The sequence below is a fragment of the Limulus polyphemus genome, unplaced genomic scaffold, assembly GCF_000517525.1.
Source record: "Limulus polyphemus unplaced genomic scaffold, Limulus_polyphemus-2.1.2 Scaffold2858, whole genome shotgun sequence".
NCBI classification, from domain to species: domain Eukaryota; kingdom Metazoa; phylum Arthropoda; class Merostomata; order Xiphosura; family Limulidae; genus Limulus; species Limulus polyphemus.
Genome location: NW_013668468.1, coordinates 68,160 through 84,339, shown reverse-complemented (window position 1 = coordinate 84,339; position 16,180 = coordinate 68,160). Strand labels below are relative to the sequence as shown.

Here is a 16,180-nt window from a genome sequence, read left to right as displayed (position 1 = left end):
TTCATTTAACTATTATACGTGATGTACGTTTTTTGGAGGTTGGTTAATGAAAGTGTTCCAAAACGAGACATTAAGTTCTTGACGACCTAATAAGAAGCCTATTAAAACAAAGAAAAAACATGATTTTTATTCCTGCTATATTTCAGGGATTGTATAATGTTAAACGAAAATAATATTGTTTAAATTTTTCTTTATCGTATTGAAGATCCATCTAGTTGTTTCGTGTTTCTTAGTTTTTCTTCTTTTTGAATTGCTTTCATACATATGTGCCCTCCAGTGGCACAGCGGTACGTCTGTGGACTTACAACGCTAGAATCCGGGTTTCGATACCCGTGGTGGGCAGAGCACATATAACCCATTGCGTATCTTTGTGCTTAATTACAAACTAACAAACTTCATGCATATGTAGTCTTCAGCTAAAACTAAAAATTTAAACAAAATTCATTCTGAATTTACCCTAAAACTTGGGTGATATGAATAGTATTAAAACAAATAAATAATTGGTTAAATGTTTTGAATTTCGCGCAAAGCTGCACGAGGGTTATCTGCGCTAGCCGTTCCTAATTTATCAGTGAATAACTAGAGGGAAAGCAGGTAGTCATTACCACCCACCGCCAACTGTTGAGCTACTCTTTTACTAATGAATAGTGGGATTGACCGCTACATTATAATGCTCCTACGGTTGAAAGGGCGAGCATGTTTAGTGGGATGGGGGGTTCGAACCCGCGACCCCTAGATTGCGGATAAAGCGCCGTAACCACCTGGTCATGCCGGGCCTAACAAATAATTAAAACAGTAGTTAAAACTGAACATACAGTAAAGATCTGCTGAACATGAAATAAAGAATCTTAACTTCCTCTTGCGGCGGTCTCATGTAGATTTAATTATTAAACAGTTTTTGAACAAACTTTTTAATGGAATTCGGGAAATGCTTTTCGTAAATTAATTTGTTTTTTATGCACAAAACCAAAAGGAAGAAAAAGACGAATACAAGGTTCTTATACAAAATCGTGATTTTTTATTAATTAAACAATTATCGAAATTGTTGCTCACTGGTATGTGGATTCTCCATGTCATATTTCGTAATTCGTAACAGTTTGTTACTGTTTCACAATAATCTTAACCATACAAGGTAAAACGTAAGCAACTTTGCTTATATCACGGGTAAAATTTGACTTTATATAACTTCTTAGCATCAAATCAAAACTTTTTTTCACATTGAAAGTAACCATTTACAAACACAAGATATTCGTTCCTCACATCGGGAGCCCTCCAGTGGCACAGCGGTATGTCTGTGGACGTAAAACGCTAGAAACCGGGTTTCGATACCTGTGGTTGGAAGAGCACAGATAGCCCATTGTGTAGCTTTGTGCTTAATTACAAACAAATAAAATCCTCACATCGGGAAGCACATTCCTCTGACTTCTGTATGCGGTGTTTTTTCTTGTTTAATATTTTATACTTCTGTTTTGGTTTTCTTCTGGAAAGTGTTACTTGCTTATTTTTAAAGACACAGTTCGATCTAGAATTAGATTTTTTAAAAGTTATTATTTAATATAATTTACATTAATTTTGATAGTAGGACAATGAGTAATAAGCAAATTAACTTTTATTTAATTAATCCCTATGAACTTTATTATTATTATTTTTCGTTTTAGCTAAATAAGTATCTGTATATTATGTTATTCAAATTATCTTTCAAAGAGTTGGCATGATTTACCTCAAAATACATAAGTAGAATTGTTAACTTTTAATTAAAGAAGTATAAATATTAATAAAATAAAATTAAAATAAAACCTAGTGCGGCATTTGTTTGGTCATCTTTGCTACCCATTATTCTCCCGAAAATCTATCGATAAATATGATTTTATATAAAAAAGTAATTTTGAAGAACAAAAAAAATAAAAATAAATAACCCCTGCAGGACTACTTTCCTGTTGAACATTGAGCGTAACAAATGTGAATACTGATATATGTAGAATTCTATAACTATTAAACATAATTATGCATAATACTAGAATACAGAGAGATGGCACCCTAAGCGATAAAATATATGCTTTATTACGCTTTTTCGATAATTTATCAATATAGTCAATTATTATTTGATGCGTTAATAAGAGGTTTTTAGATTGACGTCAAAATATTGCTACGTGTTTCTAGAAATTTTCTCATATCTTTCATAATAGGCTTCCCAGACACTTGAGGGGAATTGTGCAGTGTATTTTTCTATCGCCCCCCCATATTATATTTAGTTATATACATTTATGGACCATTTACAAAACAAACAATATACCGATCTCTCGTTAATTAAAAAATATTTACTTTTTTCCAAGTGAAAATATTAGTAAACTTGCCATGTACTGTATTAGCTGCTATTTTACACTGTTCAGATGTTTAGAAACGTTCTTTGAACACAAGTATTAGTGTTTGGGGTTATAAAAGATGAAAATGTTATATAATACATACAATGCATTAAAATAAACACTTGGCTTTTATCATTCTTCTGAAAATAAAATATATCTTGATTTTTCTAAAGCTTTTAGTTAACTTTTAAAATTTTACATTTTATAGTTAATTTTCAAGTTAAATATATTCTCAGTTTTCTACTACAGGTCAAATTCAGTTCCATATTTTTATCCTTTCATGGTTGAATATTACTTTTTTCTGCACATTCGTGAACTATAATTGATCAAAAAAAGTTTATTAACCCAAGTTTATAATAAATTGCTATAAATCGTTCATAATTTATATTCTGAAGGATTTATTAACTGGAGCCGAAGTAAGATCTATTTTCAGGGGTGTAACATCATCATCCACCAAAGCAGTTAAAACCCATTTTAAAATTTAAGATATTTAATGTTGAAATGTTACTTTTCCCCCACAAATGTGCATTCACAATTAGGTTTTTAAAATTTTAAAACACCTCTTATTTCGTTTTTTGAGATCCAATTATTCAAATATTTTTACATTCCATTGTTGTTTCCCTGCCTGCATTATGTCCCTGTGTTTTAAAATTCCGTACGTACTCTGAAAGTCGTGGAAATATTTTCTTCAAAGTCAGTTTGTGAATTCCAATTATGTCCCCTAAGATAGTGAGTTTAAAAGTATTCTGTATTCTTCACGATAATCTGAATTCATGTCTCCTTTCACTTTTTGGATTTCCTTATGTTCAGTTGTCCAAGGGTAACTGTTTTTTTTTCCTAACATTTTCTCTAACATGCTAGTCTCCTTTACAAAAAAAGTCTTAGCACTTAGCACTTAGACTAAAGTTTCATAAACGTCGTCGTTTTGGGTTAGTTGTCTGAAGTACTTTCAAATATGAAAAATCCGTTTCATCTTATTAATATTCTGATCTTCTGTTCTTAACTGTAGGGTTTCAAGTTGAAGTTTAATTATCAAGAGTTCGAGGCGATGTTGATAATTTGTTCATCTTGTGATAGGGCAGTTGGTTTTGTGTTTTATCATCTATCGAATTACTTGATGTGTTTTAAAACTGTTTCATGGATACACATAACGTAAAATATATGTACAAGATATTAATTTTTTCGCAATCTTGTTAATTTTTTACTTTACAACCTGTAACAAATCGGAAATAAACGAATGTTTACATGTATGTTGATAATAATACAGTACTAAAAAATTGTTTTAATTATTAAAATCGACAAGTAAAATTTCATAATTTAATAATTAGTGTTTATGAAACTTGTAATATTCTGATTATAATAAATGAAAAGTAATTTTAACACTTGCACGAATTCATTAGTTATAATATTGTAACAGTATGCATACCTGCATCATTAAAAAACAATACTTATAAGAAATGAATTCTATAGCTTAATCATTATATTATAATAACTGAAGTTTACTGCCTTATACGCTGGCATTCCCATTTAAAATTATATTAACTAGACATTAGAGTGGCTGTGCTACTGTCAATAACTAATGTTAACACATTAGCATTCGACAATAATTGGATTTACCTCCATCGAATTGATTGTATCTAATGATGCTCAAAGAATATGACACTATAACTTTATATATATCAAAAATTCATAAACCTTTCTCTCTCCCTTCATAGACATAATTACTATAAAAAGTTGTAATTATGTAATTACAGTTTAAGAGGCTTCCAGCAGTGTTGTTGGGGCACAGTAGAACATTTAGGTCTATCTAATAGTCCACGTTTACCGTGAGATTCTGTTATTCAATTTTGAAAAATAAATGCACTGAAATAACTGCGTGAATTTGACTTACAGGTTACACTAATGATGACATTTTGGTGTTGGTCTCTTATCTTACTATTGATCAATGTTCTTCTCCATGAAATCCTTTGTTTTAATTTATAAACGATATTAAGTTGATTTTTAGTCAATCTATTAATTCAGTTGCTACTGTGTCCTTTGGTTTGATGGTTTTTTTGTCATCACCATTGATATGTATTGAATATCTAAATTTTTCAACACATAATTTGTACGTTTGATAAAGATGTAATCAGATCTAATTCAGCGGACATGTTGGTTAAAATATTTGTTGTTGACACACAATATATTATTTAGGCTCATATTATCGTCCACGTTTTCCATAAGCTCCTGCTTTTTCACGTTATTTATTAATTTTCTTATCTATTTCGACTTTTATTTGTTTTTGAAATACTTATGTGCAAACAAGATTATATCTCACAATGAGTAGCTATAAAAAGATGCTAAGACTGATAAGTGCTAAAAATCGGCCACAGTACAGATAGCTCACTGTGTAGCTTTGTACTTAACTAGAATATTAACTACAAAGACGGATAGCTACTGCTGCCACCTAGCGAACTCTCTTTGAAATTAGCCAGTTGTTTTCCTCAGTGTTAATATCACAATGCTCTTCCATCCTATGTTAAAAACTACATTTTCATTTTGAACCAACGTATTTACAAAATCCAACAGACACAAAGTAATAAGCCAGAATATAGACTTCGTTTTTTGAAAGTGATACGTTAATAGTTTTAATTTTAACTTGTAAATTTACTAAATTTGCGCTTCCAAAAGACGATCTGGCGAATCCCTAGCAGTGCTGAAATAATCATTTTTATATTTGTGTGATTAATATGCTTCAAATATTCTATGTTTATAATATACTTACAGATTCGAAACAAAAGTTTTTACAGCTTTCTAGTCCGTCATGTGCACATTTCACAAACGGTTGGTCATATGTGATTATGTACACAAGATTATCTTCTGAAAACCCTCCTTCTTCAATTACGTAACTGGCACATGTACAAAGGTCACCTCGGACACTAAGAAATAAAACCAGAACGGTAAACTTGCATGTCTTCGTAGCACCAGTAGAAAAAAAGAAAGAAAAGAAATAGCAACACATATTTTTGAAACCGGGATTTATGAAATTTTTTAAAAGCATATAAAAACAATTTAAAGACTTCATGTATAAGTATTGTATCTTTTAGAAACAAATATAACAACCACTGAAATTACTTTGTACATTTTTATACAAATATATTGATAAATGTTTCATAAATTCTTTATCTAATTTTTTCTACATCTAAATATGTTTTTCACGGATTAGTTGTTGTTGTTTGTTATTAAGCACAAAGCTACACAAAGGACTATCTGTGTTCTGCCACCACGGTTATCGAAACCCGGTTTCTAGTGGTATAAGTCCGCAGACATACCGCTGTGCCACTGGGGGGCTCGTGTATGAGAAAGTATTTAGTAGACGAAATCATTTTGTAACTTACGTTTTACAAATATTTTAACCAACATGTCAACTGAATTATACCTGTATAAAATCTACAAATATGAATTAAAATTTAATTCATATCATTGGTGGGCAAAGAAGAATAAATATCAAACCAAATGCACACAATAGCAACTGAATGAATATTAATAGGTTGTCCTCTTAGTGGCTCAGCAGCAAGTCTCTGAACTTTTGACGCTAAAAATCGGGTTTCGATACCTGTGATGAGCACAGCACAAATAGCCTATTGTGTAGCTTTGTACTTAACAACAAACATAAAAACAACAACAAATTAATGGATTAAATAAAGATCGACGTAATATCGTTTATAAATGAAAACAAAGTATCTTTTGAAGAAAAACATTGATCAGTCCAGTAAACTGAGGGAATTAACACCCAAAAGTCATAATTAGTATAATCTAGAAATTAAATTCACGCCGTTATTTCAGGGCATTTGTTTTTGCATAATTTAACAATGAATCTCTGAGTCAACCACACCATACACAGTATTCGACTTCCGGGAGGCACACATCCAGTATTTCCTCAACTCTCTTAGAAATTTACGGAATATGCACTGTATTATGGTGTTCGTCAACCCCAAAACTGAAACGAAATGGAGAAGGTACAACGATTTTTCTTTTTTGGTAGACAGAGAAATGTTTTACTAAACTTATTCTTCAGTCAAAGTATTATTGTAATTCGTTGTCCTTGCATTTCCCGATGATTACTTGCTTCGCGAGAATCTCTATAGAAACAGAAGACAAATGCCAGATGTGGATGCAGAGAAAGCAAGCCATAAGAGAAGCCAAAAAGAATTTCCTTTGGTGCTAAAGAAAATGCCAAACGGCTGAAGAGAAGAGCATATTCCTGCAAAAGGGGTATGTTCAGAGAATAGCCGGAAGACACAAACATCCATGATCATGAAGTGGGGCCAGCATAACATGTCTCAACATGACTATAATTAATACAATCGTTTCTAGGTAAAATAATTATGATTAATAGTGACAATCTAATTTATTGAAAATATCTTATTGTCAGCATCCTCTTTTGATGGCATTTCATTTTTGTATTTTTAGGTATATACCTTAGGCACAATTTAATGGGCTTAAATTGAATCAATGAACATAACTTGATAGTCCAGGGTTTATGCAGTGTATATAACAATTTTATTAACTCAAAAGATGTACGTATTAAAACAGTTTTATTTTTTATACAATATGCAGAGATACTTCTACAGGCAGAAGTCTAATCATGCTAGAAATATAATACACAATTTTTTTACATATTGTGGTGAACAAAAATGGAGAAATTCTTCTGAGCCAACTCCGGGAAAGTGTTTAGACCATTGCTGAATCCTATGTAAGTTTTAAACGTATTTTCTAAATAATGCATTTTCATTAAAGGCATATTTTTGTAATTACCCTATTAGATAAAAAATCTAACAACTCACCACATAATTAAGCAGAAAAATATGACTAGTCTGTCTAGGTTTTGTTTCATGATTGCAGTCTGTTGTAGACTAAGAATCTGTTAAGCTTAATGTTCTATACGTTAATATGGAAAGTTCGTTTGTTACTTACAGCGTGAACATCATATACAAGCTGTTACTTTCACACGATAACGGAAATGATATGAATGAATGTGTACATCCTACACAGATGGAAGCTTTATCACATGGTTATTGTTTAAATTTAATAGGAAAAAAGAAAGAAAAATACTTTAGTGGATTTCTAAGATCATCGTTGAAATACCATAATGGTAAACATCTCACATTTCAACATACTAAAAAAACACGTTCTAATAGCCCCAAAAAGTTTATTCAGAATGAATAAAAATATATAAAGTAATACTTAAATATTTTGTTGATTTTTTTACGGAAATATGAATGGAATACAGCTCAAAATGGGTATTCTAGATTATTGCAAATCAGGTGTTACCATTTCAGATATTCAGTAGTGTTCCCAAAATTAGGGTAGTGATAACTATTGTTACACTCTCTTTATTGTTCACAAAAGGTTATAAACAATTTTGCAATTAATATTTTGCATTGCATTTAAAAAGCCCATCCAGACAAAGACCTACACAAAATAGTTTTGTTTGAGTAGATTTTAGCTGTATACAGTAATGAAAGATTTAAGTAAATAACTGTTGATGTTGTGTTACTTTACGTCAATATTTTGTCGTGGTAAATTGTCAACTAATGTAATAATTCTTATTCTTGTTGATATTACTTCAAATGGCTTAACTGTGCCGTGCTGACTAAATTATCACCTCTATGTTTAAAAGTTATAAGTAGTTAGCTCCCCACTCTATCGGCAAAACGATGACTGCTGCCTCATGCTGGTTAGGAGATATCACCAAAGACGATGACGTAATAATTCCACAAATTGTCACCAGAGGGCGCGTTGTAGGGACTCATTGCTATGCCGCCATGACGTCATAGTTCATTGAAGTGGGGGTAAAACACTAAATCATTAGTCACTTACATTTCCTAAGTAATTTAAGTCGTCCTAAAAACAAGCTTAACACTGATTTATCAGTTATATACATTTTCTTACCAATTTATATGTCCTAAGAAGGACGATCTCATAAAATCTTATGCATCAATTAAAACTTACACTTTCATTAGTTTGACTTTATGCCATAACTTGACAAAATAATTCATTTACACATGTTTTACAAAGGTGAATGGTGTTCTACATATACATCATGTTACTAAAGGAAACTGTTTTTCAATGTGCCTCAACATGCGATTATGTCATCAATAAAATAATAAATAAATTTATTAAATTTACACTTTTTCTAATTTGACTTTATGCTATAACTTAACAAAATATTTCATTTTACACATGATATTTCATAGATTTATCTTACATGAGTTTTACAAAAGGTAGACGCTATCTCTCTACATATGATCAATGTCTATATTTAATTATGTTAAAACTATTATTTTAACAAATATGCTATGACAGTGTTGCTATAACTCAACATGCGATGACGTCATCAATGTCTAGATTTAATTGTGTTAAAACCATTGTTTGATATATTTTGATATCTGTACTAATACAATTTGCTACAACTAAAAATAATAGATTAATGACTTATTGTTTATCCATCCATTTTCTATAGAAAACTGAAATTGCATAAACTTTTGAGACTGTGTAATGCTATTAGGCATTGATCACTGGCAAAAACACCTTTAATCGTCTTTGCATACACAGATCTTGTGAAAGTATGTAATATTTTTCACGTGCATTATTAATATCTGTACAAATATATATTTTCCCAAATGATTTTTACTTTAATTTTGTTTTAACTTTTGATGATAATTTTTTTTCATGAACTATTTCTATATCAATTATTTTTTAGATTTAATCAATATTTACTTTTTATTCTATAGGGCAATGATCTCTTATTAGTATTTGCATAGGCACTAGATATAAATTTTACAATTTAATTTTTCTTTCGATTGCTTGATATATATTTGAAATTGATTGCTTTACTTCTCTAGTTGCTTCATTTATATATTATTCAAAACCAAACACAGCCAATAAATCTATATACTTATTAACATAATTTGTTTCATCTGAGAAATCAATGTTTACATTATCAATACAGATTACATTTTTAATTCCATCATCTATTAATACAATTTATAATTCGTTTAAAAACATGCATGCTGTAAACTGTGTGATCTATAAACAGCTATTATAAGTATATAAATTTGTTCTAGATATGTATACTCAAAATATGTTGTTAACATTCGTTAGTTTCAATATATTTAACTTTGATAATATACTATTATTCACCCAAACTTCTCATAATATCTATAGTTATAAAACAATTTATATCTAACTTTTACGAATTTACTTCATTGTTAGCCATATGCCAGTCAAAATTAATACACTATTAACTCAATATGCTCGAATTTATACCTAAGACTCATTACATTTACATGTAATAATTTTATTTTTACTATAGATAAAAAATATTTATGTTTCATCTGTGAAAACTGGAGCTTTTTATATTTCACCATTTCAATAGATATTGACACTTGTTTGTTGGATGAAGTTTTAATTTTTAGCCCATCTCAGACACGATGAGTTGATTATACTTTGAAATATAGTGACCTAGCTAGCTGACTGTTCAGGTTAGGTTGTAGGTTATGATTTAGGAGTGCTTCCTTTTTTCTTGGCATCCATTCATCTTTCAATGAGTCTACTATTCTAAAGTGTTCACTGTTCGGTTTTCCTTACAGTCTTTGCTGAGGTGGTTGTAAATTCCAGAGTTATTGAAAGGGCTGTTATGCGCATGCTCCTTGATTCTGATAGCTAAGGTTCGAGTGGTTGACCCAATATAGACTTCCCTGCAGCAAGGACACAAAGATTTGTATACTACCAGCGATTTTTTTGAAGGAGGTATTTTGTTTTTAAAAAGGAAAAAATTGTGTATCTGTTTCTTCAGGTTGAAGATTACTCTTAGGCTGACTTAAAGATAAATTGATTGCAGAATGCTTTTGATTTTACTTCATAGTTTAATGCCATGGAAACCAGTGATTGGTAACACCAAAGTGATAGGACATTTATGAATATTGAAGTCAGGAATTTTGGAGTTGTAAACCCTATTCATATATTCAAAAATACTTTTGTTGGTGAGTGCTAGAGGGAAGGAATTTTAATAAAATATTTGTTAATATTGATAAGTTCATCATGAAAATAACCATAAGAGCTGGTAAGTTTATATGCTGTATGAACTAAAATTCTTATTAAATTAGTTTAGTAACAGTCAAGTATAAATGTGCTTTTATTTCTGTTTGAGAAATATATTCAAATTCATCCTCCATTATATTTCGTCATTTTATTTAAACCTTATTTGTTGTTTATTCTCATTATTTTGGGCCTTTCTGACAGTCTCACAAAGATTTTCACCTTTTTATTCATACAAAGTTGAAATTTGCATTTCTATTTTTTGCATTGTATAATAACTATTTTAATGTGGGTGTTAGATGTTCATTCAAGTAAATTTTACCTGTATTGAATTTGAATCTATGTCTGTATTTCTTGTACTATAATTTTGAATTTTTCTCACTATAAGCCACTTATCTTCCACAACATTTGACTTAAAATTTTAGTATTATAGGTTTCTTAATCTCTGCTAATTAACTGAGATCTAAGCTGGGCTGGCACTTTCACTGATTCGTATATGAACTTTATTAATACCTTTTTTGAACAATTTCATGTAAATTTACTTTTGGTTCTTCTTCTAGTACTCCAGTTAGTTCCAAATGTTGATTACTTGAATACTGGTTTAATTCACAAACATTTTGCTTAATTTTTTTCACTCTTCTGTTTTTTTTCTACTTCCATGTTCTTATCTTTTAACTCATTTATTTATCAAGCAAATTCGTATACAGTATTCGTCAATCTTATTTGACGTATATTCATTAGCTTGTTCAGTTCACATATATCTTGCTTTAATTCTATTATTACATTTTTATATCTTCTATATGTATTTCATTCTATTAATGGCATGCTTTTACTTTAGTAATCTCTTTTCCCCAATTCCATTATCAAGCACTAATAGTCTTATGTCTTTCAGTATTATTCTACTGCATGTCTGATCCTGTCTCCCTTGGTGCATTCTTGAATTTCTTATTCTGTTATTATCACAGTAATATGTTTTACACTGATACATTTCCATTTCTTTCGTTAATTTATTACATTAGATTTTTAGATTTTTCGTCCGTTCACCACCCATTACACAAGTAGCCACCATTTGTTATTGCGTGACATATATGATAAGAGATAAAACAAAAAATTGAACATGCTGACTCTGTTAAAAAAGAGAATAGATTACTGTGCCCATTTACTGTAAATACATAACGAATACAAAAAAGGCTTGTATGCATTAGGACAAAATAACATTAAAGATTATATAATACAATATCATCCCTATTGCACTCCAGGTTGATTTACTAAACATACTGAAATAACAGAGACAGTATTTGCCTAAAAAGGTAAATGGGTTTTGAAAGGGTAAAAGAAACATCTTTGTGACATATTTGTGCATTGGATATAAAGGTCTCTTATGAGGTCGAAAGCTTTATAAACATTTAGTTCAAGGCCCATGGCTTATATAAAGGCCTGTAAATTTCATTGTATGGTTAGTTGTTTTTCACAACAAAAATACCTCTACTTTAGAATTGATATAAAGCAAAACAAAAAGTGAATGATGTTACCAAAGGACACTGCCTTGTCAGGGAGGTGTGGTTTTAAACTAAATACGTCATATAGTCATGCAAACATCCTTTTTTTGTTACTTTTTGTTGTCTCGATTGAATTAGAGAAGACCATTCCATAAGTCGCCTCATTACTGATTGCACAAAGTCAAGGATATCATTTTCCTATATGGCTGTGTGCCCATGGGGACATCTGTATGGATATGATGGCCAATTGATATGGCTGCATCTATTGAAGCCACCATCTTGAGATCAAGGATCAGTCAATTGTTAATCATATTAGACCTATTCTAAACCAATAACTACTGCTGCAATGAATAATTACTAGGTGCACTAAAAGTCTGTACAGACAGTGGTGGTGCTTGAATAAGGTTAGGTTAACAGAAAAATAAATTACAGTACTTTCTGCATATTAAGTTTTGCTGTGCTATAATACTTAGATTAACCATGATGAGACGGGAAATTAAAGGCAAACTAAATAAAACAAACAGTTTGAAGATGTGAACAAAATTTAAGACAACCTTCATAAGGTGCTACTTGTGGACCAAAATAATTTTCACAAAGGGTAGCACATTTTTCTTTTTTCTTTTTGCAGTCAATAATGTCTTGCTGTTTGGAATGTATAAAAACACTTCAACCGGGATGAGTTCGTCTATGAAAAAATTTTTAGAAGTGAATAGGCTGTAAAGGGAGCTTTATGGTATTTTGCTTCTTCTACTTTGTTTTGGAAAAACCAGAGAAAGATGAAAGACTTAATCAATTCTCCTTACTCTGTTTTCCAAGATAAGGTAAGCTTAATGAGTAGAATGAAATTACCAGTCTTATGATTTAATTCCCTTTACAAGGGTATAGTTGTTGAACTTGAATTTTAATTCTTTTTTTTGATTGGTGTTATCAAGACAAAAACAAAACAGATTTTGATCACTACATGATTTGGACTGACTTCAGACTCGAATAGTGAGCTTGGCCTTATTAAAAGCAAATTCATGCCAAAGATATAATAATTCTGCACAATCTTAAAGTTTCACACATTTGGTACAGAAGCCACTTTTAGGTAGTCTATGAATTAGTGAATGCAGTAACATTCGGCTGGTAAAAAGTTGGTTGAGTTACTTCAGCAATTAAGGCATGAGGGAGGTTAACAGTAAGGGGCCTCAGCTGCTACGTTACTCTTTGGCAAAATTGTAACATTACGTGGTGATGTAATATCATAAAAGAAGTTGATCTGAAAAAACAAAATAGTCGCGCTTCTTTTTAACTAATTTCTTTGCTTTAAGGGGGAGGGTAATGGTTTTCTGAGAACTTGAAAAAAATGCCTTTTCACTGTAATTCTGTCCTACTTTCTTGATTTTTTTAACAGCAGGAAAGAAGAAACAATAAATCACTTTAATCTTACAATCAGCCATCTATCTTCTCCCAATAAATAGGTCATCTTGTTTACCTATGGTAGTCTACTGGACTCAGAAGATGAGCTTAGTAATTTTAATTTTGACGGCTAAACACACATATAGTACCTGTTCTGAGAAAACCATTTCACATATTATACTTTTCACTCCTCTACTGAACAAACGTAATATATTAAGCATAAACCCAATCATCGACCAACCTCTTCTGTTCAAACAAAGTCCTGAAGAATTATTCAATAGATGAAAACCTTCATCGAACCGAAGCATAAAAATAGCTTGTTCACAACTAGGTAATAATTTACATGCTCAATTAATTTCACACTGGCCATCCTAGAATCCTTGACAACATTATTTAAAGGCCCTGATTCTTATTACAATATAGCTTACATTTGGTGATTTAAAAATGTAAATGATGCCCAAGACTGAAACTTTCCAGGATGATTATATTACAGGACTTTTTGATGCAGTACCACATTATTTCATGATTATAAAAACATGGTAATTATGGTCTACAATTTGCAGATGTCTCCATGGAATTGTGTTCCTTTGGGTTAATGAAATAGGCCTTAAAAAGTAATTTTCATGCGTAGTTTAGTAGAGGAAGAAGATATTTAGCACTGGGAGGAGAGTCAAGTTGTTTAAACATTCATCTATGTCAAAAATGTGACAGTTATATAATAATACTTTCTTATTAGACTGACTTCCGGCTAGTGGCATGGGCTCTTCTACATCATAGAAATTATATTTTTATATTATTCCAGAAGTATCACGCGATCATTCACTCTCTCCCTCTGAAAGATATGTTTACCCTCCTAAAAATTTATTTGAGAAGCTAAGCCCTATCTTGTTTCTACTTCACTTTTGCCGTTAGACTTTTAAAAGCATGCAAAGAGGATGGGATGATATTAACCTCAGTGTTTTATGCAAATGCCTCCTATAGTGCAACATTTTAGAAGGTGAAAGAAGTTGTTGTGAGGCCTAGCCACTCATTTGTGTATCTATCAGTAATTATAGAACGCTTCTCTATCGTAAATCGTTTATTTAACTCCCTCGATAACAGACGCGCGGTTTTGTAGTTTTACGTTTAAGCTAACGATACACATTATTTCTCGCTGTCTCTCTCTGGATCAATCATCGGGACTTAGATCTTTTGAAGACCTGGGAAGGTTAGGTTCTTACTAGACCTCTTCCTCCCTCCTGTACTATTGTTATATATATTCTATATTTTAGGATTTTTTTGACTAAGCTGGTTTGGTTGTTTATTTATTTCTATTTACAACTTTCCTTTTCAGGGCTATGTTCATATTATGTTATCTGGCTATGTGTGATTTTGGACTTATGTTTGTTGTATATATGTGTGCTGTATTGTTTGTGGTAACACGAATAGTTGTATAATTTGTGGTAGTATTGGTGTTAGGTGTTCAATAGCTATTTTAATGATGAGTGGAATACTGTCATCTTGGTTTTGGTTTTTTTTGTATTGTGCTAGGAACTCGTAGAATATGTTTTTGGTTACTTTGTTTGTTACTTCGTTTTGTTATGTTTTCAGTTTGGGTGTGGGTTTTGACTGCCTGTGCGAATGTATGTGTAGTAGGTTGCTGATTTGTGGTACTTGTCTGGTGGGGTTTTGGTGTTGGTAGTAATGGTGTTTTTCTTTGTGTTCTGTTTGCTTCCTGTTGTGGTACTTGTGTGTTTGTATTATTTTGTATATTGATTTTGCGTGCTTTAATGTTCTTGTATTTTACGCATCCTTTGTAGTTTTCCATGTGTTGCTGTTGGCAGTTACAGCAATGTGGTTGTGGATCCACACGTGGGCGGTCTGTGTTTCTATGTTCTTCCCCACATCCTACGCAGTGTGGGAGAGCTTTACATGCGGCTGCCACATGTCCGTAAGCTGGCAGTTGTAACACAGGGTTACAACTACCGCTGGTGTTTTGGTGGGCTCGACAGTATATTTTTGATACCAGAGAATGATACAATTTGATATCACACTCTGGCTATCTTGTGTTTCATGAACGTATATTTTAACCAGATTTGTGAGTTTCTGTGTTCTATTGGAGAAAATACGTTCAACTTTAGTGTATTGTATGTATTTATGTGTGAGTTCTGCTTCTGTGTCTTTGTTTGTAATGTTGTTGTTCTTGGCAGTTATTTTGATTTAAAAATAATTATCTCCTAAGAAATAAATACTAATCAAGGGTGGTCGAAGATTAAACAATCCTCCTTCACCCCGCGCGTGGTCTAGGAATATGGACTTAACTTGAGAAAACAGGAAATTAATGCAGACGAGGTATGTAAATTTAAAAAGGTAAACGTGAGAGTAACGGAATAATAAAAAGTGAAGAGCAAAGTAGACTAAACTAAACTAAACGGATGTCGGACTGATGGTCCATCAGGGCGGCGGGGATCTAAAAATCCTATGCCGAGAATTTAATAGGGGGGGGGGAGTACCCCGAGAAAACTCACTTTCACTGGTAACGACCAATTCGTTACCAGTGCCCGGTTAGCGAGAAGAAGTAAATAGGGAAGGCAAAGTGAAGTCCGGTGCTGGGGGTTGATTAGATTCTGAATGACTAAAATCTCCTGACGTTCGCCATGGTTGTATTATTGAACGGTTTCCGATTCCAGGCAGGTGGTAAAGGCGTGGAGTCCTCGTGTCGTTGGTGAGTGGGCGGAAGGCATAGAAAGGTTCGTCAGGTGGGTAGAGCTCGGGGGAGGTGTCAATTACTAAGGCGTTCGGTGAGCTTGACGCCGATGATGTAGAAAGTGGCTTGGAGCTTGGAGGCGGGCCGTTGGT

The 16,180-nt window shown here is 31.9% G+C and overlaps 1 protein-coding gene across 1 annotated transcript in view; it reads right to left on the bottom strand.

Moving 5' to 3' along the window:
- LOC111087929 overlaps positions 1 to 7,312 on the bottom strand; it is a 9,239-nt gene extending 1,927 nt beyond the window's left edge. The window contains exons 1-2 of the mRNA XM_022396376.1: positions 7,190 to 7,312; positions 5,128 to 5,281 (exon numbers count right to left, since the gene is read on the bottom strand). Of these exons, the coding sequence (XP_022252084.1) occupies positions 5,128 to 5,281; positions 7,190 to 7,239 (204 nt within the window). The 5' untranslated portion in view covers positions 7,240 to 7,312. The remainder of the gene's footprint in view (positions 1 to 5,127; positions 5,282 to 7,189) is intronic.
- Between the last annotated feature and the right edge of the window lie 8,868 nt (positions 7,313 to 16,180).